Source organism: Bradysia coprophila, unplaced genomic scaffold (assembly GCF_014529535.1).
Source record: "Bradysia coprophila strain Holo2 unplaced genomic scaffold, BU_Bcop_v1 contig_151, whole genome shotgun sequence".
In the NCBI taxonomy this organism is placed as follows: domain Eukaryota; kingdom Metazoa; phylum Arthropoda; class Insecta; order Diptera; family Sciaridae; genus Bradysia; species Bradysia coprophila.
In genome coordinates, this window is record NW_023503423.1 from 6,899,713 (window position 1) to 6,926,968 (window position 27,256).

The window sequence follows — 27,256 nt, forward strand, 5'->3', positions numbered from 1 at the left end:
GTATGAAGTGTTTGATTCCCCCCCAAACGCAAACGCACCAACTTTGCGAAAACATTCAAAATTTGAAATATTTTTCATTCAAAGCAAATCAGAGGAAAGCCATGCAATTAAAATGATTATTCTGTAAGTAAATCGAGGTCGTTGGAAAGTACGTCAATTGATGACGAAAGTTTCCTTATATCAAAACCTGATTGAATTAAACAACATCAGGCATATAAGTATTTCATTCCATACGTATTGCACACAATGTTGCTATTTGGATCTGGCGATATATCGGAAAATGTTCGGTGAATAAATATTGCATGGGATTTTCTGTATTGCTATATCATTGCGCACAATTACGAATGCAAATTAATTACTGGTTGCACGAGTTACATATAAATACCCTTAATCACCGGCCTCGTGTGCATCCAATTATTTTGTGGTTTAAAATAATTGAAGAAATTTTAGTTAATAGGCCAACAGCCAATTGGGAGTCAATGGGATTACGAAAAATTTCAAAAAATTTGAAAAAATTATCTTTCACATACAGTTTATTATTTGAAATCACCCTGGTACATACATGATACAAAAACGTTTTATTTTTAGTCTTTTATGAACTTATCGATCGGAAAATATCGAAATGATTCGTTGAAAATGTCGGTAAAGGCTGTGCTGACCAATTCGTTTATCAGTGGTTTCAAAAAGGGAAATCCAGGTCTCCACATATTGTTGATAAGGAAATCGGCAGCTTGTTCTAGATATAAATATTAAAATGTTAAGGACTTACCAATGGCGAATACATATAATGTTAACAAAATTTGTCTAAGTTGGCTGCAGTCTGCAGTAGTTTTACCAGATGGTCCACTCGATCCACTCACACAAACATATACTACTCAACTCATGCTTACTTATCTGTTATCAGTTGTAAAAAAGGGTGTAGCGGTTTTTACAAAATGTCTTAGTTCTTTTAGTTCTTTTAAGGCTCAGCCGGAAATCCACTCAGCTGGTCCATCTGATCATTTTATGAAAGAAAAAAAAATTTCAAACTTTAATTTTGTGCTGCCGCCAGATCGATTTTCGAAAATTTCGTCGTTTTCGGTCCACGTCACATTTATCGATTTTTTACGGTGGGCTCAGTGTACATAAAAAGTTGAGTCAACATGGTAATCTAATCTCCAGGCTTCACAGATTATTTTATAAAAAAGATCAAGTCTAAAAAATATTTTTTGAGTTCATGACTGATTGTCAAAGTTCCCCGATGGTGATTTTGAGACTTTAATCTCGCCACAAAATTTGATGAAAATGTGCAAAAATGTAAATTAAACTTTCAATGTGAAACCTTCAATTTTAAGCGTTTTCTAAGCTAATTTACGTACTGTTGACAAGTTCTAGAGCCAGTAGCTACGTCTCGTTACATTTTCAAATTTAATGTTGTAAATTAGCTTAGAAAACGCTTAAAATTGAAGGTTTCACATTGTCAGAACCTGGTAATACATTATAAGCTAAAAAAATTATTGATTTGAGGTAATTCGACTTTCGCCACCAATATTCCATGTACCGAAAACACAACTTTTTGTCAGGTAAATATCAAATTTAGGTGTCCCAAATCAAATCAGTTGTTGTATTTGACTCACCGCGGCCCATTTAGCATATTTAATGTTTAATTTACATTTTTGCACATTTTCATCAAATTTTGTGGCGAGATTAAAGTCTCAAAATCACCATCGGGGAACTTTGACAATCAGTCATGAACTCAAAAAATATTTTTTAGACTTGATCTTTTTTATAAAATAATCTGTGAAGCCTGGAGATTAGATTACCATGTTGACTCAACTTTTTATGTACACTGAGCCCACCGTAAAAAATCGATATATGTGACGTGGACCGAAAACGACGAAATTTTCGAAAATCGATCTGGCGGCAGCACAAAATTAAAGTTTGAATTTTTTTTTTCTTCCATAAAATGATCAAATGGACCAGCTGAGTGGATTTCCGGCTGAGCCTTAAAAGAACTAAAAGAACTAAGACATTTTGTAAAAACCGCTATACCCTATTGTAAAACCGCATTAGTGGTAATTGTATGAGTGAACCAGCTGAAGCAAACTCATACAAAAATCCGGTTGACATTAAGTGTATCCAGCATCCGAATTAAAACTGACCTATTCCTTTCTGTCCGTTAAAAAGGTTAGATACTTTCATTTTCAAATCGCCCAATTTGTCGATTTCAACTCGAACTTTCAGCAATCCACCAGCACCGCCGATCCTAGTTACGCTCGTTGTTTGACTGTTTTGAGGAATTGTACAAACTAAGTTCAATCTGTCATAGATTTCCCACAAAAAAATCTTACGCATAGTCAAATAAAGTCATATTCCACACTCCTTTCGTATGAATGTTGCGCCCCAGAACCGATGCTTTGAAATCATAAAGACCTGACAAGCTTTTCTCGGGAAAATCTTGTGAGTAAATGAATTTGTTATTTTCCCAATCAGTCCTGTTAACAACACAAATAATCAAAAATCACAGTTCTAATCCAACTCAACGACTTTTGTCTTACTTGTATTTTGTTACTAAGGAATTCGTCCAACCGAATTCGGAAACATCGCTCAGCAGTAACCGATATCCTCCAACTACACCACGAGTCAAGCCTCGTCTTTGTTCGACGTAATCGGCATGATGAGGATCGAATGGAGATATATTGTACTCTGCGATTCCTAATTATCGGAAATGGAAAGGAATAATTGAGAAATGAAAGTTAAATCTGCCCTCGTGAATGCACTCCTAGCATTAAAAAATAAAAATCCGAGAGCGGACGTTCGTATCATCGGGCAATGTAACAACGGTGTTGAGGAATTTCGCGCCGTGTCATTCACAATAACCCACAAAGTGACATCTTCCTTATACAAAATGTGTCATTTTGTCAATTATTGTGAATGGCGCGGCGCGAAAGTCCTAGCAGCCAAAGTATTCCAGTTCTCCTGAACAATGTTGCTAATCTTATATAAATTTGCGTCACTCTTACGTTTGTAGAGTCGCGAAATTGTATCTGGTAAAAGCGTTTACAACTCGAAGAAACCCTTCTGACACACAAGTTCAATAAATCTTTCCGGAATTTCCTGATAGTGGAGATGGCTGCAACGCAACTACGAGAAATCGAGGAAAATTTTCGTTAGTCACGCGACATTCGAAAATATCCCGTGACTAATGATCGTTTTATTAAAGATCCATCAATAGCAGCAATGATTTCACTGCGAACTGCACTAATCAGGATATGGATTGTTGAACTTGTTTTTCAGCATGGGCTTTATGGCTTTGATCGCATTTACAGAGAACTATTTTGAGACCAGTACATACATGAGTGTGACGCAAAATTTCAGTCATGGAATTAGCCAATTTGTGTACTCTGCCTAAAAGTATAATTCACACTAACCCGTTTTGAAATATGGTCTCAGCTCATTAAATCCATTTTTGATGCAATTATCGAAATCGGATGATGATTTGTGACAATTTTCGAATATTTCCGATAATTCACTAGCCTGACCGGTTGCTGTTGAACATAGTTTTAATAGAACTAGAATCCAACTGACACATTTTATCACAACTTTGTACATTTTTTTAAATTGTTTATTTATTGATTGTAATCGATAATTTATTTCACATTTTATAATTTCACTTTCTAAAAGGCAGCACCGACCTTTACTTTTGGTATACTAAAAAATAATATAAATCAGCGTCAAATAATCAGCGTATTATATCGGATGGAAGTCAAGGAAGTCTTGGTAAGAAATTATCGTTTGTCTACTAAATAATTCTTATTTATAAATAAGGTGTTTGACTGAGAGTTGTGGTAATCGAAATATTCTCAGTTTGTCAATTTTATATCAATAATTGATCCTTCGGCATCGTAATTAATCAATAATTGACACGAGAATTATGAGTTCCTGTGAACTCTGGAGTAAAACCAACATAATAATTAACACATTTTAAATGAGCATTGGGGATGAGCAAACAAGAGTTGCGTTATGGTGATCGTGGCTGGTGGTATTTCCTACAAAATCGCTGAGTTGATTGTGTTATAAACGTCATACGTGTTATGTTACGGTTCATAAGAACTGAGAGTTATGCCGTAATTTGCAAAAGAGACTCACTGAAAATTTTAAACAAAATAATTTTTTGGTTTACAGTGTGTTCATCTTTAGAAATCACAATTTTAGATTTATAACAGTTTAAATGTCATCGATGTTCCCAGTCAATTAAGTGCTATGATATTTTGGTGTGAACTTTGAATTCACTAAGGAATTTTCTAATTTTGTGCCTGGAAACACTATGTTGACTGTCAACAACGATGACTTTTAAAACTCTAAATAATCTCGAATATGTTCCGAACTAACGCACTTCAATCATGAGTGGTAATCTTAATAGAGTAAGAGTACCTAAACTGGACATAGAAAAGTAAAACATTTTCATGTAAAATAGAGTACTTTCTGCAGCTGTGATCACTCATGCTTTAAGTACGTTGTGCCTTAGAGTAATTATATAATTACTCTAAGCGTTGTGCGAACTAAAAAAAACACTGTAAATTTTTCACTAAGTCCCTCATGCAAATTATGCAAATTATGTAAGTTTCCGCAAGCAACTGAAGGTCAGGTTCTCGCTTGTGTAACTCTAGGTCAAATACCCTACAAGAATTTATATCAAATGAAACTGTATGTTTGTTTCAAACATATTTTTCTAATTTAACATTCACACAAAATGCTAACGAGTTGCGTAATTGATTTATTAACTCATAACCATATAGCCAACCATATACATGAAAACAGCAGGTTATAAAAAGTGTTACGTGACGTCTGACAAATACAAGTTCTAACTTAATAATGTCTCGATATTATATACTACGATGGACAATGACATTTATGATATAATTGAGAAAAGATTGTATTGGAATTAGAGTGAAAATAATAAGATTCTTAAGACTGGTTTCAAATTGAAAATATCATAAATCGGATGTATCCTTTCACAAAATATTTTAGAAGGAGTTTTCTGTCGGTATAAATCTGTTCTATAAAAATGTATGCTCTGGATTTGAAAACCAAAAATACTTAGAGAAACTCTGTCGGCAGTAAGTACAGTAAGTAAAATCCTCGGGAAAAATCATTAAAAAATAGTGAGATTCGAACTGGCGACCTTGCCATCTTTTAATTTGCATTTTAATCCCAACTTAAATTCCACGAGGAATTAATTTCTTTGCAACAACGATTCAAAATAAGCTAAACTTTAGAACGACCTGTAGCAGTCGCACAATCGTCGACTGGAGTGCTGGAGGCCCTGGTTCAAATCTACTGAGGTAAATAAACAAATTTAAGACGAATCGATACAACAATAAATTGTAGCCTGAATTTGTGCGAAAAAATAATATATTTTCGATGATAACGTCCTTTCTGGAAAATGCGGGACCATCATTTTGTGTTAAAATGTGTAAGATTTGACTAAAAATAATATATGTTTTTGATGGTGTTACCTACTACGATAAAAGGGAATAGTTCACTAAAATTGGCACAAATTCTGAGTTTTATCATATAGTTTACAACACCACAAACATTTAAACAGCCTCAATCCTATTTTTTCGCATTGAACGTGATAATATCAATCTAAAATAGTAAATTACTCTTCAAATTGAGCCCTGGAATTAAGTTTTAGCTAATTACTGCTCGCATTGACCACGAAGAGTGTTGTAAGTACCAACAGTTCCAAGGCTCAATTTGACGAGTAATTTACTTTTTTAGATGCGAAAAAAATAGGATTAAGGCTGTGCTGTCCGCATGAATTTTTTGGCATTTATCCCCCCTCCCCTTCCTCCATAATTATTCTTCATTTAGACGACTGTGAGTCACATTGACGAAAAAAAAAATACATTCGTCGAGTCTCTACCCACTAGCCCTACTCACGTTAAAAAAATTTGGTTCAGATCTCTCGGAGGAATGTCGATTTCGTTTCTTTATCGGACACTAAACAATTCTCTACAACATCATAATTGACAAAAAATTGTTTCTGAAACGCGCAAACTCATTTAAAGTTTACATGAAAACGCATAGAAACGCATGCATTTTCGATTGTGTTTTCATTTGTTTCCGTGTTTGGTATCAATGGAAACTAGAGACCTCTTGTAACGAATTCTGATAGGTTTTTCGTTTTTTAGTGACTTTTTGGCGGCAGGTGAGCCCTAAGAAGTTCTTCAACGTAGTCAATTTTTCTCAATTTCTTGTCAACCTTCGACACCAATGACCAACGGCTTCCGTAGTATCGTTGGACTACTGGTATCCTACTCTTCACAATCAATTGATAAACGTTTTTGGTTGCTGCTGTCTCAGAGTTTCTGAAGCCAAAGATCATATGCTAATTTTTGATATCTAATTCTTATACGCCGCGTCTTTCTAAGCACTACAAACCTACACACTTCAAAATAAATATTTTTCAACATGCGACATGGCTCACTTTTACAACTCTACTGCCAAAAATAAAGACAACCAGAAAAAAGTTGTTCCACAAAATTGTCAGGGGAGACTAACGATTCTATAGAGCCATCTTGAATCTCGGTTGGTCCTTGGCAAATTCATTTAACCCAATGAAGACCGATTATTGAAGGATCAATGATAAATTTCATCAATGATAAAATTCATCAATGATAAATGTCATCAATGATGACGAGCGATGAATTCATCGATGAATAGTATAAATATCATCAATTTATTTTATCACTGTGTTTGTCGAATACTTCATCGTTGATATATTTTGCGATAGTTCACTTTGCTTATTTCAGATCTTATTTTCGGTGATGAACGATATTCAATTGTTTGAAGCAAAGAAGTTGCAAAAGACGGCAACGAATGAAAAATGATTTATAAAAACATGACTTATAATTTGGTGACATACTCTGCTGGCTAGTCCGTCTCATAAAAAATATTTTAGTAAATAAATAACATATATTTGTTTTATAATTTCTGTTGTGCAACAAACAATTCATCGCTAATCTGGTCAAATACCTTCACTTTCCTTATTTTATTCACTTTTATTCAAGGAATGATAAAATAAATGAAATTAAAAAAAAATAAGCGATACTCAAATGCTACCAAAAGATCCACGAAGTTGCGAAAGTCGGAATAAGGTAACAAATCCAAATGAAATAATTGTAAAAAGCGGATTTTGATAACGGTCATCCCTTAGTTTTTTTTTTATAAGAAACGGTCTCCATAAGAAACGCACCAGCACCACACTATAAAATAAATGCAAACATCGAGTCTGTAGATATAAATTCAACCAAAAATCTCTCCGCTTATCACTTTAATAATATAAACTGTATTCGAACAATCATACACATTGCCACATTATCCCATTGGTATTCAGGCGCTTGTTATGATGCGGTGTTAGTGTACAACAAACTAAACAATTAGAACCAGAAAATAAATATGCGAATTTGCAGTCATTACAGTCGGAGAAATAGATTTCGGGATTTTAAGAGGCATCATCGTTTTCATCGTTTTTCTGTATTCTCTCATTTCGCATGTTATTTCAAATGGCAATTGAGAGAATTAGAGAAACAATGATATCTCTAAAAAAGCCCGAAATCAAAATTTCTCCGACTGTACTTTGCTAAATTAAATTTTGATGTAATTCTGTTGATTCAAATGTAATAGTAAGTTACATTGCATGCTGCGAAAGTAATTCATTTTATGAGGTAACAATTTTGTAAACTGGAAAGTTCTATGTGCAAATCAACTTTCCAGTAAACCAGAATTCATTGGAGGCTTCTACGCAACGCACTTCATTAATTCGGAAACAACTTTGTGATATTCGCAAACTCATTCGAGTGTTCGCTTTTATCACAAAATTCTTACCTCATGTAATAAATTACTTTCGCAGCATCCAATGTAACATGATTTTGTAATTTCAGTCAGACTACACAATGCAATGTACCAATGCCGAATAATAAATTTAAGTAATGTAACCAACTTGATTGTAATAGTAGTTTACATTGGATGCTGCGAAAATAATTCATTACATGAGGTAACAATTTTGTGATGAAAGCCAACTTACAGGTGTGTTTTTGTGCAACAAGCTTCGGTAACTTTTCGACAAGTGTAGAGTTTAAATATCCGAGCCGAAGGCGTTGCTTAAAAACATACGAGTGAGTTTGTGAGAGTATTAAAATTGTTTCCGAGTGAATGAATTATGTAGCAGCATTCAATGTATTCTGTTTTACTACCTGCCCCATGCGAAAGTTAAATTCCCCATCAAAATATACAAAAAATGTACCGAAAACAGGCCACCATGTAATGAATCATTTTCGCGGGAGGCATATTGACATGGAATGGACAACTTTCGCATGGGGCAGGTGGTAAAATAATTTACAAAAATATGTTATTTGAAACCATAGGTGTATCTGTATCAAATAAAAAAGAAACCATCGCTATGCAGAGATTTAATTGGCAGTACCAATACTCTGTAATGAATTGTACCTATTTCTCATGATTTCGTTTCAGTCTTTATTTTTCGTACTTGGTCAAATGTTCTAATTTGTCTCCTCAGTTCGAAATTAATTTTGCTGAAGGTTATTTTCTTTGTCTATCTTTGATAATGTTGTGGCAAAAAGAAGATAGTTCGTGTTTGTACATAAATTTATTTAAAAATTCTGACTATTATTTGCGTGAGAAATACGCGTTGAATAAAAAGAAAAGCAACGTTTCTTCACTTTGTGCTCGAACGGATGGAAATCGACTATATGCCGGCAATGATTTTGAAGGGGCACTAACAAAGTACAACTTAAGCATTCGTTTGGCTGAAGATTCAGAAACTTTAAGTTTGGCCTACGCAAACCGTGCACAGTGTTATTTGAAAATGCATCGATACAATTTTTGTTTGTCCGACGTTCATTTAGCGAAAGAAGCTGGCTATCCCACAAATTTAATGACAAAACTACAGAGCCGTGAGCGAGAGTGTTTGAAAAATATGGACGATCGAATCGAAATGCAACCGGTGATCAGCATTCAACCTGACGACCTTCAAGTTAACAGTGCCGTACGAATTGAAAAAGATGATGTGTTCGGTAGGATGCTTATAGCTAAGCAAGACATTAATATTGGCGACACAGTTCTAATTGAAGAAATGTACATTCGCACAGTGACTGACTGTAAAATTGATAAATGTAACAGATGTGGTGAAAAGAACGTAAATTTTATCCCGTGTAAAAATTGTTCCAGTGTCATGTATTGTAGCAAAACTTGCGCTGACAACGTTTTTCACGAAAGCGAATGTGATATAGTTCTTGGAACGATGGAATGTATCGACGAATTGATTTTCACTATACGATCTGTTGTTACTGCCATAAACACATTCTCAACAGTCGATGAATTGATTTCATTTATTCAGAAATGTTCAAGCGTTATCTATGACTGTACTGGGTCTGACGAATCGAAATATGGCGCGTTCTTCCAATTATCGTCTGGCGTTGTATCCAATGCCCGAATCCTCGATTGCCTAGAGAAGGCATACTACGTATTCAATGCCGTCATGAGCTCATCAAAGCTACAAAATAAATTTGGGACAACAGCTACACAACGGTTTTTGATGCATCTGATTGTCCATCATTATTTCGTCTTGTGTACAAATTCATTTGGATACACAACTAATGGGGCCCATGTTCGCGAGATTTCATTAAATTCGTCGTACATAAATCATTCTTGTTTGCCGAATGTTGGAAAACTTAGTAAGGGAAATATTACTGTGTGCAAAGCGATATTACCGGTTCGAAAAGGGGAGCAGCTTTTTGTGACGTACTTGGCTGACAACGTATTTCGTATGACAAGCAAGGAGCGTAATGATCAGCTTGACGATTCGTATGGGTTTCGATGCAAATGTTTTCTATGTACTAACGGGTGTATGCGAGCAGATGCACTAGAAAAGGACCCGTTGTTCATTTATGTCAAGGTCAACGCAATGAAAGTGGAAGAAAATTGTGACATCGAACTAATACGAAATGTAATTCAGCATTGCATCAAGTTTGCACTCAAATATTCGAAAATGATTGGGACAGAGGAATTGTATTATATCACTGAGACCTTGAACGCACTTTTATCAAAAGAATTAAAATATATGAATTAACTCTTTCGTAGCCAAATCAAAAGTCTTTGTCTTTGAGAAGTTTAGTGTTTGAAAAAAAAATTAAACTTTGCATTCTGGATTAATCTAATTTCGGTTAAAATCGTACTTCAATTATAAACATCAAAAAATGTAAGTACACTGCCGACATACCATAACCAAGGACTATTTTAGGGAAAACGTTTTCCAACATTTTCTCAATTTTTTCTAGTTATTTTCTTCAAATCTTTTCATGGAAAAATAGAGAATTTTTTAAACGTTGTCCCTAAAATAGTTTCTGCGATGTAATGAGATCAGCTACGATTATTTATGGTATGGAGCGAAACAATCAATACACAGTGGAATCTCACAGGTGCTGCATGTGTAGAATGACCTTGATTGCTTCTTTTTCTCTGTACAAAAAGCACATCTTCGTTTGGTTTGTCCTCGTATGGGTTGGTGGCCAACATTTCCCATTAGTTTCAGTCTTTTGGATGGTCGACCAGCCCCTAACTTTCTCTGATAATTTGTTCCAAGTTTCCCGATTTCAATTAAGTCTTCAGATAATGGAATGAGGTAATCGATCAAAGACAATGGTTTTTCTTTAGGCGTCTTGAATAATATCCAGCAGTTACTGACAGTTATCAATAAGAGACGGTTGAACATCCTTTTCCACCACTTATTTGACTTTCGATCGACTTGATAGTAAGTCGAATATTGATCGGCTTTATCCACTCCTGCCATGTATTTATTGTAGAACACAATTGCTTCTGGGCAATCAAACGTTTTTTTGGAACCGTCTTTTTGGGTTCGCTCTGCGGTCGCTATGGTTGCGTCGTGACAATTAGACAACAAAGTAACCTAGAAGGAAGTCACAAATATACGTAAAATGGTTATTTATGACATCGCGTGCAAAGTACTTTATTAGGGTCTAGATATGCAATTGTGACTCGAGACCGCAGGTCGAGAGTCACAATACACATCGCGAGCCTAATAACGTACTTTGCACCAACGATTTATGCCACAGAGGCATCTAAAATTTGCAATTTTTGCATATTATGATGCTGAGTGGCATAAAATCAATTTATGGTTTCAAGGAAAGCATTTCTTTGCATTCACTATTTTCATTGGGAGCGTTCATATTTTAAGTAAGCGCAGTGGAGGTTATCGTTTTCAATTTTGAAATTATCAAGAAAATTTCTGTGTTTTGGCTGTCCATACGTGTCCATAAACGGACAATAAATTATCTTTATTTGTGACGTCACAAAAGTGATGACTTAGTGGGTGAGTGAGTCGTAAAATTGACTTTTTTGCGTAATGGGTGAACGCTCCCAGTTTAATAAGTGTCAGCGAACGAATGGAAAAGGTAAGAGCGACCAAAAAATTGCGAGAAATTAAATTCATTTTTCAACTGGGCTCAAGAAAAACTGCTAAATAGTTGGGTGGGTGTAACCATACCCGGTAATTTTCATTTTCATTACATTACAAAAATTTTCTTTCGAAACGATTTGATCCAACTCAAAGGCACAAATTTTAATCTGAATGAATTTAAAAGTCTCAATCGAATCTCTTTGTAAGTAGTACGGATTCAGTTACTACGGAAAAAATTAACAATTGGTCTCGCTGACAAGCAAACACTTGAATAATTTTATCTTCACTTCTTTTCAAATTTGATATTAATTACCTCTTTCGAATCTTGCCACTTGAAGCATATTACACCATCATTAGTACACATTGATTTTGAGTCTCCTCGTTTCAATTTTCCAGTCAAATCTGGCAGATTTCTTCGGCCCGTCATCACTGTTCCAACACATGCAAACGGTAATGTTTGCATCAAATAAACAGACGTAAAAAATCGGTCATTGATGATTGCAACATCTTTTTCTCTTATCGTGTCACATAGGGTAGTCACCACCTAGGCAAAGCAAATTTTGTAACGTCGACGATAACAACACTTTTTACATTGTCCTGAAATTTCGACGACATGAGTATCGGTGACATCCTGAAGAAACGGTGACTTACTGAAAAAACAACGAGAAGAAATGGTGACTTCCTGAAGAAACGACGAGAAGAACCGGCCACTATAGTCGCCGTTTCTTCTCGTCGTTTCTTCAGGAAGTTATCGTTTCTTCAGGTAGTCACCATTTCTATAGGATGTCACCGTTTCTTTAGGAAGTCACCGTTTCTTCTCACCGTTTCATCAGAAAATCTGAAGAGTCGTCATTACATGTCACCATTTTTTCAGAAAGTCACCGTTTCTTCGAAACCGTCGACTTCCTGAAGAAACGACGAGAAGAAACAACGACTTTCAGAAGCATCGCATCTCACCGTTCAATCTCTGATTGCAAGCAACTAAAACAAATAAAATAAAAAGCTTTGTATTTTATTTTAAATGAATAAAATCTACGTACAGTGGCTTATTCTTGATTTGAGATGAAATTTCGATTTCAAGAAATTCTTCAGTTGACAATTTCAACTCAAGATTACTAATTCAGCTGACACTGAGATCCCAAATCAACTCTAATTTTCGTCTCGCCGTAAAGGCGTTTTGTTGGTTCCTATGGAACTCATCCTTTTACGAAATGTAACGTAAAGGAGTTTAGTTCATCACTACAGAATTCATCTTTTTACAACATGAAAACCAATTTTCATTGCACATAAAAAGCGTTTTAATACGCCGAGCGATCCGGCCCATTGCCCCGGAGCGAAGCGGAGGGCCGCAATGCGAGCCGGGCGCCGGAACGGTGTCGGTAACTTAGGAGTTAATTTTTTTTCTCTCGCATCGTGTCATAAATAGTCTGTGTAATTCATTGCACATAAAAAGCGTTTTAACACGCCGAGCGATCCGGCCCATTGCCCCGTAGCGAAGCGGAGGGCCGCAATGCGAGCCGGGCGCCGGAACGGTGTCGGTAACTTAGGAGTTAATTTTTTTTCTCTCGCATCGTGTCATAAATAGTCTGTGTCATTTTTTATATATACACGCTCTGAATTTTGAAAACCGACACATTTTCTGTTTTGGGCTTTACTGCCTTTTTCTTAATTTTACATACATTTTTATATGTAGAAATCAAAAAACTCAAGTACAACACAGAAACATATCGCTCGGTGTCTTAAAACACTTTTATGTGACTAATTATGACACGATGCGAGAAAAAAAAAATTAACTCCTAAGTTACCGACACCGTTCCGGCGCCCGGCTCGCATTGCGGCCCTCCGCTTCGCTCCGGGGCAATGGGCCTGATCGCTCGGCGTGTTAAAACGCTGTTTATGTACAATGAAAATTCGTAAAGGGATTACTTCCTTATGGTTGGTATTCAATACAGAAAGATTATTACAGCAAGACTATTCAACAACCAAAAAGTTACTGCCAAAAAGATACCGCCAAATCGCTTATTATCGACTTTCTGTATAGAGACGATAGAATTTCTACTTCATGTATAGAGACGATAGAATTTGGTTTTTGGCCTTATGAAGAAACGTTGACTTCCCGAAGAAACGATGAGAAGAAATGGTGAGTTCCTGAAAAAAGGATTAGAACCTTCCGTCGCCGTTTCTTCAGGAACTTGTTATTTCTTATGAATTCACCGTTTCTTCTCGTTGTTTCTTCAGGAAGTCATCGTTTTCACAGAAAGTCAGCGCTTTTTACATAAAACGGCGACATTCTGAAGAAACTGTGACTTTCTGAAGAAACGACGAGAAGAAACGGCGAGTTCCTGAAGAAACGGTGACTTACTGATGAAACAGCGACTTCCTGAAGAAACGGCGACTACTCGCCGTTTCTTCAGGAAGTCGCCGATACTCATGTCGTCGAAATTTCAGGACAATACTTTTTACGACATATTCTTACCCGTTCACCTAATGTACCTTCTACATTTTCTTTTTGTGCCCCTTCATAAACGTTGAAATCATAAACGTAACCAGAAACAGCATCTGCTCGGGTCCAATTTTTGATGCCATCTTTCTCTGGTTTTTGTGGCATTCGCTGTTTCATGGACGTTCGTGCCTTACATTTCACCATTGTTTCATCAATACTTTGATATACAGCCTCAGACCGGAACTGGTTAAATGTTTTCTTCAGACAATTTATAACTTCTGTCATGTAGTAAGTCTTGCTTGCTCCAGCTGGTTTAGCCGGAATGTTGAAATATAATTTTGAATGGAGTAACATAAATCGATCCCGTGAAATAGCATTTGCGATCGTATCGTTTCTGACTGATTTATTTCCAGACCAATACATGTACATGTGAGGTACACGATTGTAAGACATCACGAGCAAGCACCCAATAACAACCATAATTTCATGCCAATCGGTTAGGGGAATGTCTTTCTCTTTTTTGTTACTCAAAACTGTTAACCTCTCGTTAGTACACTGAGCTATCCACATAAACATACTCTTGGGAAATAACTTGAAGAACACTTCGGTAATGGTATGATGTTTATCGATAAACGTTTCTGGTTCTTTGAATTCAGGAATCGATTTTCGTGGAACAAATTTTTGAGTGCAAGCTTTCCAAATAACTGTTTCTTTAGAACTGCGTGGCACTGAACAAGCAACTATTTCCTCATCGTCTTCGCCAGACGATGATTCTTCATAAGATGTATCGTCATTGTCAATGTCAGAATCTTCAGAGTCCGATTCCAATACTGTACGCCGACGTTTATTAGTCCTATTTATTACGAAATAGCGATTAAAAATGTCAATACAATGATTAATAATGGCTAATTATCGTTAATTACCGAATCATTATGATATTTGGATACAGTAGACAACTTTACGACAATCTTACTAAAACAATATGACAAACACGACACTTACTGTCTAGTAGACTACTTTGTTTTAGGTTTGTTTTCAGTGTACGAAATCGATGGCATTGCATAACAAACTTATTAGCAATCCATAAGTTCATAACACAATTTTATCATCATTTAGACTCTACGAGGGTAGCAAAGAATATATTATTCTCGATTACTCATAATTTTGAATGTTAGTTTATAAATTCATTGAACTAAATCACCAATAAAAAACGATGAATTGCTTATTGATGATCATCAATAAAATGATCGCTGAATTTCAGTTCTCCAATCAGTGATGATTTTCATTGCTGAAATCATCACTGACTTTAATCATAAACTTGTGAGCGCTGACAGAAATTATCGATGATTGTTCAGCAATACTAATCGATGATTGTTCAGCAATACCAGCCGTAACTATAGAGTTAAAAATGTTTTCGACCATTTATTAATAATTTAATAATTTTTCACTCTCGTTGTGCAAGCTAGCAGAAGCTATTTTTCAATTTTTACACAAATTTAAATCGGTCTCTATCAACCATTCCCTGCATGTAAAAAACAAAGTGTTATTATATTTAATATAATACAGTAATGCGCTATTGCTTCAACGCTAACTATATTGCAAATAATAAATGTTTTTCTCTCATAGCATATAAAGTATGTTGCAAAATAAGTATAATTTACAATAAATACAATGGCATGTGACTCAACTCTTGTAAAAATTATTTAGTATTTCAATGGAAAATGAAATTATTTCTTTCAAGGTAAAAAAAAGTCCAGCTGAATCAATAGAACAAGAATTCGTTTTCAGATAATCCCAGAAAGACATTCTTTTAAGACATTCAATGTCTCTCAGTCAGACTGACACTGAGTGGGAAAGTAATTGAGCACTTTGCCAAACGGGCGATACAATGCAGACACTGGATCTTATTTGTAACGTATATCACAAAAAATACGACTTCGACAATTCTTTAAAGAACACTTGGAACAAATGGAATCGTGCAAGACTCTCATTTTTTTTAATATACCGGAAAGGCGCGAAATTCGATCAACGAACCAAAATTTTTCTTCTTGGTGAAGCTCGGTCGATAAGCAAACAAAAACTAAGTTACGCTGTTTAACCATTTACTTGAAATACCAAAACACATTACACATTGCGGTAATAACCTACTCACTTAAAATTCACGTATTTTTAATACCATACCGTATATATACGGTTGAATATGACTGCATGGTATGAAACTTGGAGATTACTTCTTCGTATACATACATTTCTGTTTTGATACGAATGCACAAGGCAAGCACATCAAAGAAAATGGGTTACTGATATAATATACATCTATATGAGATAAAGATGCTGAAAATAAAAGTGAATGTGATGTTGTTTTTACGCCACATTTTACCTGTTTATTACTTAATTACTCAGTTTTGCACAAATTTTACAAAATCGTTGTCATTTAAAAACAAAATCGAGTAGAAGGTGAGACATGAGCTTGTAAAATTTGTACGAAATTCTTACAATGTTAAAGGTGACTCTATTCTCAAGCATCGGTCCTTCATAGCCAATTAGAAGCGACCAAGCTCATCATGATACAATTTTATTATTATCTTCCTGATCGTGTTACATTCAGTACAAGGCCAACAGCGAACGTTTTAAAACACTGAAACAAGTGCCCGTTTTGATTATTTTTGTGTTGCCGTTTGCAAGCTGTTTTGGGAAATTATCTGCATAAACTTCCCAAAACAGTTTGGTTAAAAAGAAGCAGTAATTATAGACCTTGGGCATATTTTCAAGTTTAGGAGTTTTGACAATTGGTAAGTTAATTAATTGAACTGGAAAAAATCATGAACCAATCAAGAGAACCAATGTTGCTTGGCATATTCAAATTCAAATTCAAATTTATTGACTCAACTGAACAAAAGGAAACACCTTATATTAATGTTCATAGCGAAACATAACTCACAAAAGTCAGCCCGTAACAGAAAACGAAAACAAAAAAAAAATAATTAAAATAAATAAACAAATACTAAAAACCTTCACATTAGTTTGAAAGATGACATAAAAAAAAGAAAAACTGCACGCAGAGCAATATAGAACTAAGAAAGGAAGAACTTAAGATAAATTATGACTTACTCACATCACCGTGCACCGGTCGATCACATCACACACCCGCTAAGCTAAAAATAGGACAGAACCGAAAAAAGGAAAAAACACAAAAAGTTACAGAAAACACCAAGCACGTGGGTGGCAGCACACGAAACAGGGCCCAAACGAGACTACAACGACTGGAAAAACATCACACTGGCATCTTTAAACCTTGACACCGAAGGAAGTTCTCTAATGCGAACCGGTATTGAGTTATAGTCGGCCACGGTCCGAACGAAAAATGAGCGATTATACTGAACCGACGAATGTCTAGGCAAGACAAAACTACGACTGCGAACAGAGTTGCCAGCACTTAGTCTCTCGAAAAGAAAACCAGGTTCACGCCTCCTGGTCAAATTGTATATAACAGCACAGCGCCTTACCCTGAGATACGTCATTAGCGGACACCCAAGAATCTGATTACCGTATCCTCTAGCACTGTCATAACGTCTCAACCGATAGACAAACCGCACGCAAGCAGAGAACGCTCTCTCTCATATCATGCTACTGATCTTCAAAACTGACGATACAATCGTTTCAATCACAGACAATGACCTTTAAAACTTTTCAAAAATTTACGAAATTCTTACTTATCGTTCCTTTAGCACCAATACTCCAATACTCCAATACCAATCACTTGGTGTATTAGGTTCGTAGATTCCCTTTTTTCGTGTCGACGGCGGTAAATTGATCGATGTCACCCTCAATTCAGACTAGTTGATCGATAATGAATAGAGATGTGCGGGCCGCCCGAAAATGTCGGGCTGCCCGGGTTTTTATCCGGCCCGACCGGGCTTGGGCCGGGTGGGCTTCAAATCCGTCGGGCCGAGCTTGGACCGGACCTAAAAAATCAAAGCCCGATTTTCAAAGTTTCGCGCACTTTTTTATATGAAATTTGCTTTCGGGCCGCCCGAAAATGTCGGCCCGTCCAAGTTTTTATCCGGCCCGATCGGGCTTGGGCCGGACGGGCTATAAATACGTCGGGCCAGTTCGGGCCGGGCTTTAAAAATGAATTTCGGACCGGGCTTCGGGCCGGACGGGCTTCAAAAAAACATCGGCCCGCACACCTCTAATAATGAATTCTTTCCGGGTAGCACTATTGTATGCGAATATGTCTGCTCTTCGACTGGTGCCGTTAACGTCGACACAATATATTTCGTTGTCCACTTTCCATACTGGTCGCAATCAATGAACGACTGGTGTGATGCCGGTTATTGCGTAAAAGCTCACCTTTAGGACATTTGCCAAGGATGTTACCTAATGTTTGGACCTCGTCCCAACGACTCTAACTGCTGTTTCCTTAACAATATACAGGGTTGGTTCGCTGTGATTCTGATGGCATTTATCCATTCCGATGTGGATAAACCAAATTTCGATGAGATCCATTTGTTTGCAGTCGGATATTCTGCAAATTGACACACACCTCGAACTTTCGTTGGAAGGGCACACCATGCCTCGAATTGTAGCTGTTGTAGTTCTCTGACTTCGGAAAGAACATCAAGCTACCAGTTCCTTCTTTTTTCGAAGGTGTTGGCTTACAAACCAAGATAGGATTGTTTCTGTCAGTTTGACCAGTCCTGAAATAAGTCAGCATTGTATGTAAATTTTGGCAAACTGCTTACTTTTCTCTGAGCTGGTCAAACTTACTTATAACCAATTCTATTTTTTATTGAGAGCCATCACATTTTAGGTCGTTTGCAGTCTCACATTTTTCAAAAAAGATCGTAGTAAAAACATATCATCAATAGTATTTTACATGACAAGTGATAAAAAGATGAAAATTAGAGTTTTCGTGTGAATTTTATGAGCCGAGGTGAAGCCGAGGTCAACAAACACATGAAAACGAGACTTTTCATTTTTTATCCCGAGTTATGTAATGGATTTTACATGCTAAGGGCGTCGAAAGAAGTGCTTGAAACATGAAAAGTACGGTTTTCGACGCATGTAGCATGTAAAAATACTTACAATAAAAACGCACAAATGTAGACTTTTCAGCGAAGCATCCATCGCATATCACATTGCATCGATACGATAATTTAAACTTATTGCTCATCATTATTTCGAGCTCATCATATAGTTTTGTGTAGCAATTTGTAGATTTATAAGCATCTGTCCTTATTGAGCTATTACAAAAAGTAATTCATATTTGTGAAACGAATCCTTGTAATCAAATCTCTATTATTGGAAAATTCATTTTAAATGCAGTCTACAAAGCTCATTGAAGTGAAAACTGGCGCATGTTCTATGCAAGCGGAAGAAAATATCCGTTGCATATTTATAGGGATTTTATTGTATCGAAATTTTTAGTTGAACAACAACAGCAAGGCGTTCTACTACTATTACTAACCTTAAGTAAAAAGTTCTTGTTGGTAAGATTTGTGGGTAAGCAAAAACTAAGTAAATTCAAATGAGTTCAAAGCAGCTAACAAGTGATAGTATTTGCCCGGTGAAAATTAGTCTGAAAGTAGAATTTATAGTGTTAAAATAGCGTTGCTCGGAATCGGCTTGTTGTGTGAATGGACGTGAGACAACTCAGTGGTTTACTAAAGATTTGCTAAATGTGACACATTTCTAAGAGTAAAATTTACATTTTATCAAGACTAAAAAGTGCTAGAGTTCTAAGCATGACGATTATGACCAAATGGAATTACGTGGAAAATTTATAAATCTTTACCATCCTATTGGTTTTCACTTGCAGTCAGAGCGGAAATTTTAGCTTTGCACAAACTTCTGACCTTCATTGTTACAAATCTGTTTGGTCAATACTCTGCAATGAAATGATTATTGTTTAAACTATCCACTCATTTCACTGCTTTCTAAGTTTGTGGATCTTGAAGATGAGGAAGTGATGGAATCAATTTTCGAAAATATTCTGTCCACCTCAACAATCTTAAAAAACCAAAGACGAAGTAAAGAAAAATGAAAAAAAATGTGTTGTATAAGAAATATACGTCGCGTCGATCGCCATTATTTCACGAGTGCCGTTAAAAAAATCAACGCGGCTATCTAACGGCATGTCAGTACGCGCTTTCAACTGAACTGAGTTTAGTTTTGTATGAAAATTCCAGCAAAGTTCAGTCAAAGGAGGTCGGCCACACAGGTCGTCATTTAATTAGATCATAGGATCGTTATAGTAAAAAGTCCATAATTTCCATACAAAATTGTAACGCAATTTCAGTTCAGTTGAAATTTTGTATTGAAATGCAGGTTACCGACATTCGCCAAAATGAGGATAGATGCGAATTGTGCGTCATATAGTCATTTTATAGTAGATTGCCAAGAAGAGACTATTCGCACATTGTGGGAATAGCCAAAGTATTAAAAAGTGAAGATACACTCTATATGATCAAACCAAACACCTTCCATTTTCAATTTGTAGAAGTAAGAATTCAGGAGGAAGCAAAACACATTTTTTATGCAATTTGTAAATGGGTGCCAATTATTTTGAAATTAACCAGTGACTATCTTCTTAATATTCTGACATAAATAAATATTAAAGAAAAATATTAATAAATTTGGTTTTCAAAACAGCCTCTGAATCCTCTGATACCAACACACTTTCATCATATAAAATACCAAACACTAACGGCCCACATTACTACCCACTATACTTTCAGGAGAACATGCGTTAACAGTTTTTATGAAATAGAGTATTTTTACAGCAACATACCTACTGCCTTGAAGGTAGAAAAAAATAAAGATTTCTTTGTATTCTGTCAAGTGCACTTTCGATCTAACTTTATTTTTATTTTAAATTCATTCAGATAGTTGTTTACAAATTAATAGTGCCTAAGGATTAGGTAGATACAAAGTTAATTTAAAATTGTTTTTTTATGTATGTGATGAGGTGATGCAAAACTTCTCTTTTTGCCCACTCAAATGCGTTGAGAATTTAAGAGTCAATTCGCCAAAACTTCAACCAAGTTGTATGAAAATGAAAACAAGCCATCAACGATTTTCGGCGGGTAGACAGTAATCTTTTCAGGTGACCCTCCAGAGTCACTTGCAACAAAATGATCTGCACTAGGGTGACCAAAATAGTTTTTGTTGCATATCACCAAGAATACGTAACGCATTTATCTGAAATTATGGTCATTGGTAGAGGTGTTGACGCCGCATAAGCTGGCCTTTCAAACATTTCGAAATTTTTCGTGCATGTGGTGCAGTAGCTATTTTGGGGGAAAAAATTCAAATTTTTGCAGAGTATTTTCAAAAAGTAACAACGATAGACTTCGAAGATATGGGTGTCGTTTTTCTTCGCGACTATTTCAATTTTTCTGACGTATGAGACAATTTTAAATCAGGACTGCATATACTGCCACCTTACGCTTCGGGAAATTTCGTTTAGGGCCTATAAAATTTGAAACAAAACCAACTGATTCAATTGTGTCATATGTTCCGCGGGTGTCTACCGACTTCCCAGTATGGCCAGTGCGGCACTGTATTAAGTGTTTACTAGCATATTATAATCATATTTTAAACGTTGGCCACCTATCGGAAGGATTTGAAAAATATATAAGAGTTCGTGGACAGTCTACCATAAAATGAAATAGTGTTTCCAGGATATGATATTTTGGCACAAAATCTGAAAATCCCTCAAATCCTTCAAATTTAATTTTACACCAAAATATCATAGAGGGATTCTTTTGAAAAACATCCTACCGAAATCGGACGCATTTTCCAGTGGACTTTTTTATATGTGCTTAGATAGGACTTCGACCCTAGAACCCAAAACTACTTTCAAAAAAATTCTTCGAAGCTTTTGTGACTGGTGAAAGGTGATCAAAAACCGAAAACTTGCACTTTTCTTACCAATATTTCTCCAGTCACACGAGCCGTACATGGTGGTGTGGGGTATCATTTGAAAGGTAATTTTACGTGCTTTTGGGCCAAATAGGGTCTTATGGGGTTTGGATGCATATGCGATGAAATATGGGCACTTAAACATTTCAACTTCTCATATTTCATCGTAGATGCATCCAAACCCCATAAGACCCTATTTGGCCCAAAAGCACATAAAATTACCTTTCAACTGATACCCCACACCACCATGTACGGCTCGTGTAACTGGAGAAATATTGGTAAGAAAAGTGCAAGTTTTCGGTTGAAAACTTCAACTGCCCATATTTCAGTGTGGATTAATTTTAAAACCAATGAGTCTCTATTCGGCTCAATAGTACATGTGATTACCTTTCTAATGACACCCCACAAGACCATGTACGGCTCGTGTACCCGGAGAAATTTTGGTAAGAAAAGTGCAAGTTTTCGGTTTTTGATCACCTTTCACCAGTCACAAAAGCTTCGAAGAATTTTTTTGAAAGTGGTTTTGGGTTCTAGGGTCGAAGTCCTATCTAGGCACATATAAAAAAGTCCACTGGAAAATGCGTCCGATTTCGGTAGGCTGTTTTTCAAAAGAATCCCTCATAGACTGGGAAGCTCTTAATTGACTAGGAACATTAAAAGAAAAGAAATGTATTTTACAATAATGAAAATGATTCAAATTGTTACGGAATTATACTTCCATCATCGTTGTAAAAGATTTCCGTAAACTCATTTGACATTACTTGAGATATCAATATCAATTTTAAAGAAAATCATTGAAGGACTCGATATTTTTCTACTTTCAATGAATCATCTTTATTGAGAAATCATCAAATTAAACCCGAGCATTCATATTTTTAGTTTGAGTGTACTTAAAGTAAATTTTTGTTATTTTGTAACTGTAATACTCTAAAATGGAAAACTGTTTTCCACGTGGACGCTGGAGCTATATTTTGGGAATAAACATGAATTATGTTCGAACCGACTTTTTGATTTGAGTTTTTCCATTTTTTTTTATTTTGAGTTCTTGATTAGGTTTTTTCAATTTTTTTTTTTTTTCTGGTTTGATTGGTTTTTACACATTTCTTCATTTGCCCTCTGAATAGCGATGCTGATATTTTTCACCAGTTGCGGCTATGAGCAGGCGAACACACCACGGTCCCAATGTTTTCATAGCAAAAGGCTAATTGCCTAATGATATTCTTTTCCTAGATCACTTTGTACAGATTTTATTTTTTCAACGCTGCTTTTTCCGCTGCTCTACCTGCTTTGACCTTTGATATAAGGATGACACTAAAGTGTCCACGCATGTTGCATCCCATGCCAGACAGTGACCTCGTTTCCATGCATGGTATTGTTGGCGCGTTCGCTATAAAATTGGAGAGCTGGTCCAGTCATACAACCTCACGGCCTTATAAGTTCTCTCAGAAAGACGATAACTCCGACTACAGATTACACCATGACATCATACATCGACATCGTACATAACTGTCTTATTGGGATATTTGTTGCCCAGACGTATGTGTAGTTTGTAGTTCGAGGCGAAGGCGAGCACTATATCCCAAATCCCACACGTCGAACCAACAAATTTCCCACCACGATATTACAGAATTTTGTTCGCTTGCGGCCAGAAAATGCGAAAACCCGGTTTTGGGCGAGACGGGAAAGACGCAAGCAAACACATTTAAAAACCAATACAAGTTTTTAAATAAACGAATTTTTATATTCTCGTTCCAGTGTAAATTTCACTATGGGAGCTTCTTTCATCACAATGGTTACTTTGACGTGTTGGCTTCTTCTTGCAGTATTATCACAAAACGTGAACAGCGGAAACAGCGACGAGGGAGCCATGCAAATGCATGGAACTACACCATTGTCAATAAAATATGTACTTCGTGTGATTTTTTATGAAAAATGTGAAAATTCAGATGAAAAAAAAATCATTCGGTTGCGGAGAGATAGATATGTCGAACCAACGAGATTCGGAATAAGAGGCGACAGATTTATACGGCTCGGACGAAATGGTATCAACAGAAAAGCAGATACCCAAGCTGGAGTTAAATTATATTAAATTTCATTGTTACCACTTGATTGCGGCAGCAATAGCAGCTATTAATGACAATTAACCGTTATTTGTTGAAAAAAATAATCTAAAGATATAAAAATCAAAATTGTTAGACTTTAGCTCCCCGTGTGTATTGTACTTAAAATGGCATTGATTTTGTTGACGATTTGGCTGATGACTGCTCAGGTAAGAAAGCTTCTACTTCCTCAATTCTTTCTCTCCCCATGAGGGGAAAATAGAAATTTTCTCGCTTGAGCTGTCACTTTCTTTTTGGTTTTAAAAGTGTCTCAAAACGAATTGATGTTTGTTTTAAAATAAGATCGAGGTACGTTTGGCCACTGTTTCAATCTGTGAGAAATTTAAATATGTCTTTCGACATGTTGCATTAATATGCAGTTCAAAAATACCATTTCTCATCAGGCCATGGCGACAGTGGCAAAGAAATGACCAAACTACGAGAGGTAGTCATAACTTTATACACGCTATTTTTCAGTGAATCATTAGCTAAATAAAGAAATAAAATTCTTCAAAACGCCTCATCACTAAAAAACTTACACTCCACGTGCTGGAGTACTGTAGCTATAGCCACTATAGAGCAGCACATACTGCGAAAGGAAAAGCACATCAGAACGATGTGTAAACTCATACACAACAGACCTGTAAACAAGTCAAATGCTCATGTATGAGTAGTTTGATTCTTCTACAGACACGATGTACAATGCAATGCACATGCGAAAAATAATTTTCCCTATCTGGTGTTGAAAAATCTTGTGTCCAACGTCGTTTAGGAAGGTCGTTGTTCCTAGCTTATGCTGAAGAATGTTTTAGCGACTTCGATTCCAGAACTCGCCTCCAGCTTGGACTGGAAACATCTCATTCGCTCAAAAACCCTTTTAGCATGCGTTAGGAAATCTATAAACTAAGAAATCGAATTCGCTGAAAACGCCTTGCAGCATAAGTTAGGAACAACGATTTTTGTAGACTACGTTGGAAATACGTCAACAACCCTATTTAGGAAAATAACTATTACATGAACTAAAACCAACATTCCTACCCAGTTCCTAAATACAGAGATTATATTCATTCTATGCAGTAGCAGTAATCTTAGTTATCTAAGTATGGTTTTCTCTATACTCTTCTGTCCATTCACTATTTCAAGCCAGATGTCGTTGCAATAAATCTGATGTTAGTAATGTGAATAATTGATTTTTTATTGATGGATTTTAGTCAACAAAAAAAATGCCAGGGTTTGGACATTATCTCAGTTCTCCAGAAAAGTAATTGGTTTTTCAATCAGCTTCTACAGTTCTTTCAAAAAATGTGATACGTACAATCAAATGAGGCCAACCAGTTTTCCTAACTCATCGCTTTAGTAGATATTGGTATGAATGGTTGGTATATCGTTATTGATTTTTTATTTTTTGTGATTTAAAAAAATGTTAGCGCCTAAACGTATACTACCAATTTGTGAAATATTAAGCTTTATGCTGACAAAACGAAAGATATCAACAAAGTGACGAACCTCAATTTCGAACATTGAGGTAAATTATATTAGTATTTGCCTCAATGATTTCGAGCAATGGTTCGAAGTGGTTTTACATTTGTAAGAGCTTTGATTCTCGTTGATTTTTTGGTGATTTTCTGTAAAGTTTTTAATTTTTCTGAAGTTTTACGATTTTATTCTTTTACTTCCAATAATTTCACATAATAATTCGTTGGGTGTCGTTCGTCGTTCATTCGGCTAAGCACTCAGAATATTCACTATGAATGTGATGTTTGAGAAGCGCTGCCTGGACACAGTATGTGTCGATGTACGAGAAAAGTTGAAAAATGTTCTTTCGGTATAATTTTCCAATAAAAGTGTTATGGTTATGGCAATATACATCGTGTGCCTAAAAAAACCTTTATCACTCGATGGCATAAATAACTATACTCTCGTAGTGTAAATGAAAACCCCAAAGTGCCGGTTTTGGTCGCAGCTAATTATACAAAAAGTTTCCCTTCCTTTACAAATTCCGATATACCGATAAAATCGATCGGCGCAAATTGTAATTTATTTACACTTATTTATATTATCGCAGCTGATCTTGAATCAATAAACTTGTTACTAGTTATACGCCTCGAAAGGCACGTACAATCCAAGCGTACCAGAAAAATGATATTTTTAATTAAAATATTCAATCGTAATAAGTATCGAACGAACACATATCTGAAAATGGTAAGTTCTATGATTTCGTCGCGTATTTCGTTTGGAGAAGACTCTGTTCCTAAACTTATACTAAACGGTATTTTTAACAAATTCGATTCTAGAACTTGTCTCCAACTGGTGCAAAAAAGTACAGTATTTTTTGTACTAATACGAAAGAAATAAGAAAATTTAGGACGTATGCTGGAAAAATCACTTTCCTGTCGAGGTACAAACAACGTTTTGTGCACAGGACAACTGAAATAGACAAACACCTAAATAAGTCAGTAAATCTCTTCATGAACAATCGAAAATCATGTAGTCTACCACAACTCGTGAAGGCAAATATATATGAAGTTTCATTCTCGCCTTAGATCGACAAAAATCTACATTTCAATGCTATCTGCGTTTGGTTTAAGAAATAGTTATTTGTATAACAAGAGTCGTATCGCACACGATGTCCTGCCAACCTCGGCTTCGCTTTTTATTGACAACGTGACATCTACTGCTGCAGGTGGCGTAAGTTACAAATATCATTACCGAATTGCTTAAAAAGTCGTATTTCAGTTGTCCGGTGAACAAAAGCCTTTTAGCATGCGTTGGGAAAATAACTATTTCTGCACGATATTGTTACTGTCGCATTGTAGTTGCGCATTGTGTAATGTAACTAGGTCGAAGCTTGAGTTTTCGTGTGACGTTTGGTGATAATGAAAGTATGTATGCGCTACGCTCTCGGCTATGCCAATGTCGGAGCTTATTTTCAGAAAATTTCGGAGATGGTTTGACGTTTAAAAAAAAAAGTTCGAATAATGAGGGAAATTATTCACCGAAAGCAGTCTATATGAATTAATGTAACTGTAATTGTGTATTTAATTCGGCGTTATGACTTATCAATCTGAGCATATTCTTTTCGCAATTCCGGTCCATAATCATCACCTTTCCATGCATCCATTTAATGTCGTTTTGAAGGTAAATACTTCACTGTATTCCTGGACACAGTGCGATATCATTTTTTTTGCACGCAGTGCGATATTAACTTTTTTTCGCACGCTAAATAACCTATTACCTTCAACGAAGGCTAAATTTCTATAAATAAAAATCTTGCATTGAGCAGAAATCGAACCCCCGACACCAAAA

General features: G+C 35.9%; 3 protein-coding genes across 5 annotated transcripts; 1 reads left to right on the forward strand and 2 right to left on the reverse strand.

Annotated features, from left to right (window-relative positions):
• Positions 1-504: 504 nt before the first annotated feature.
• On the reverse strand, positions 505-16,025 carry LOC119074668. Of its 3 annotated transcripts, none has more exons than XM_037180950.1 (6): positions 15,931-16,025; positions 3,411-3,682; positions 2,538-2,694; positions 2,331-2,474; positions 2,142-2,266; positions 505-736 (listed from the first exon to the last, which is right to left on the reverse strand). In XM_037180950.1, exons 2-6 carry the CDS (start codon positions 3,589-3,591, stop codon positions 585-587), a joined length of 759 nt encoding a protein of 252 aa, XP_037036845.1. In that variant the 5' UTR covers positions 3,592-3,682; positions 15,931-16,025; the 3' UTR covers positions 505-584. The 3 variants fall into 3 exon arrangements, with proteins under 3 accessions (XP_037036845.1, XP_037036847.1, XP_037036846.1); XM_037180952.1 differs by having other exon boundaries at positions 3,411-3,690; positions 15,931-15,996; XM_037180951.1 differs by lacking the exon at positions 15,931-16,025 and having other exon boundaries at positions 3,411-3,755.
• Positions 8,502-10,151, forward strand: LOC119074608 (SET and MYND domain-containing protein 4-like). The gene has a single exon (XM_037180865.1). The coding sequence runs from the start codon at positions 8,612-8,614 to the stop codon at positions 10,133-10,135; it is 1,524 nt and encodes a 507-aa protein (XP_037036760.1). The 5' UTR covers positions 8,502-8,611; the 3' UTR covers positions 10,136-10,151.
• LOC119074630 (piggyBac transposable element-derived protein 4-like) lies at positions 9,896-15,304 on the reverse strand. The gene is made up of 3 exons (XM_037180896.1): positions 13,959-15,304; positions 11,796-12,026; positions 9,896-10,972 (listed from the first exon to the last, which is right to left on the reverse strand). The coding sequence occupies exons 1-3, from the start codon at positions 14,499-14,501 to the stop codon at positions 10,436-10,438; spliced, it is 1,311 nt and encodes a 436-aa protein (XP_037036791.1). The 5' UTR covers positions 14,502-15,304; the 3' UTR covers positions 9,896-10,435.
• Positions 16,026-27,256: the final 11,231 nt, after the last annotated feature.

Coding starts and splice junctions, on each gene's coding strand:
- LOC119074668 (XM_037180950.1), bottom strand. CDS start 3,591: ATGTACAAAGTTGTGATAAAATGTGTCAGTTGGATTCTAGTTCTATTA. Junction 2,475..2,537: donor TCCTTAGTAACAAAATACAA/GTAAGACAAAAG, acceptor TGTTGTTAACAG/GACTGATTGGGAAAATAACA. Junction 737..2,141: donor TAACGGACAGAAAGGAATAG/GTCAGTTTTAAT, acceptor ATTTATATCTAG/AACAAGCTGCCGATTTCCTT.
- LOC119074608 (XM_037180865.1), top strand. CDS start 8,612: ATGTTGTGGCAAAAAGAAGATAGTTCGTGTTTGTACATAAATTTATTT.
- LOC119074630 (XM_037180896.1), bottom strand. CDS start 14,501: ATGTTTATGTGGATAGCTCAGTGTACTAACGAGAGGTTAACAGTTTTG. Junction 12,027..13,958: donor AAGGTACATTAGGTGAACGG/GTAAGAATATGT, acceptor TGCTTTGCCTAG/GTGGTGACTACCCTATGTGA. Junction 10,973..11,795: donor AGTGGCAAGATTCGAAAGAG/GTAATTAATATC, acceptor ACTTCCTTCTAG/GTTACTTTGTTGTCTAATTG.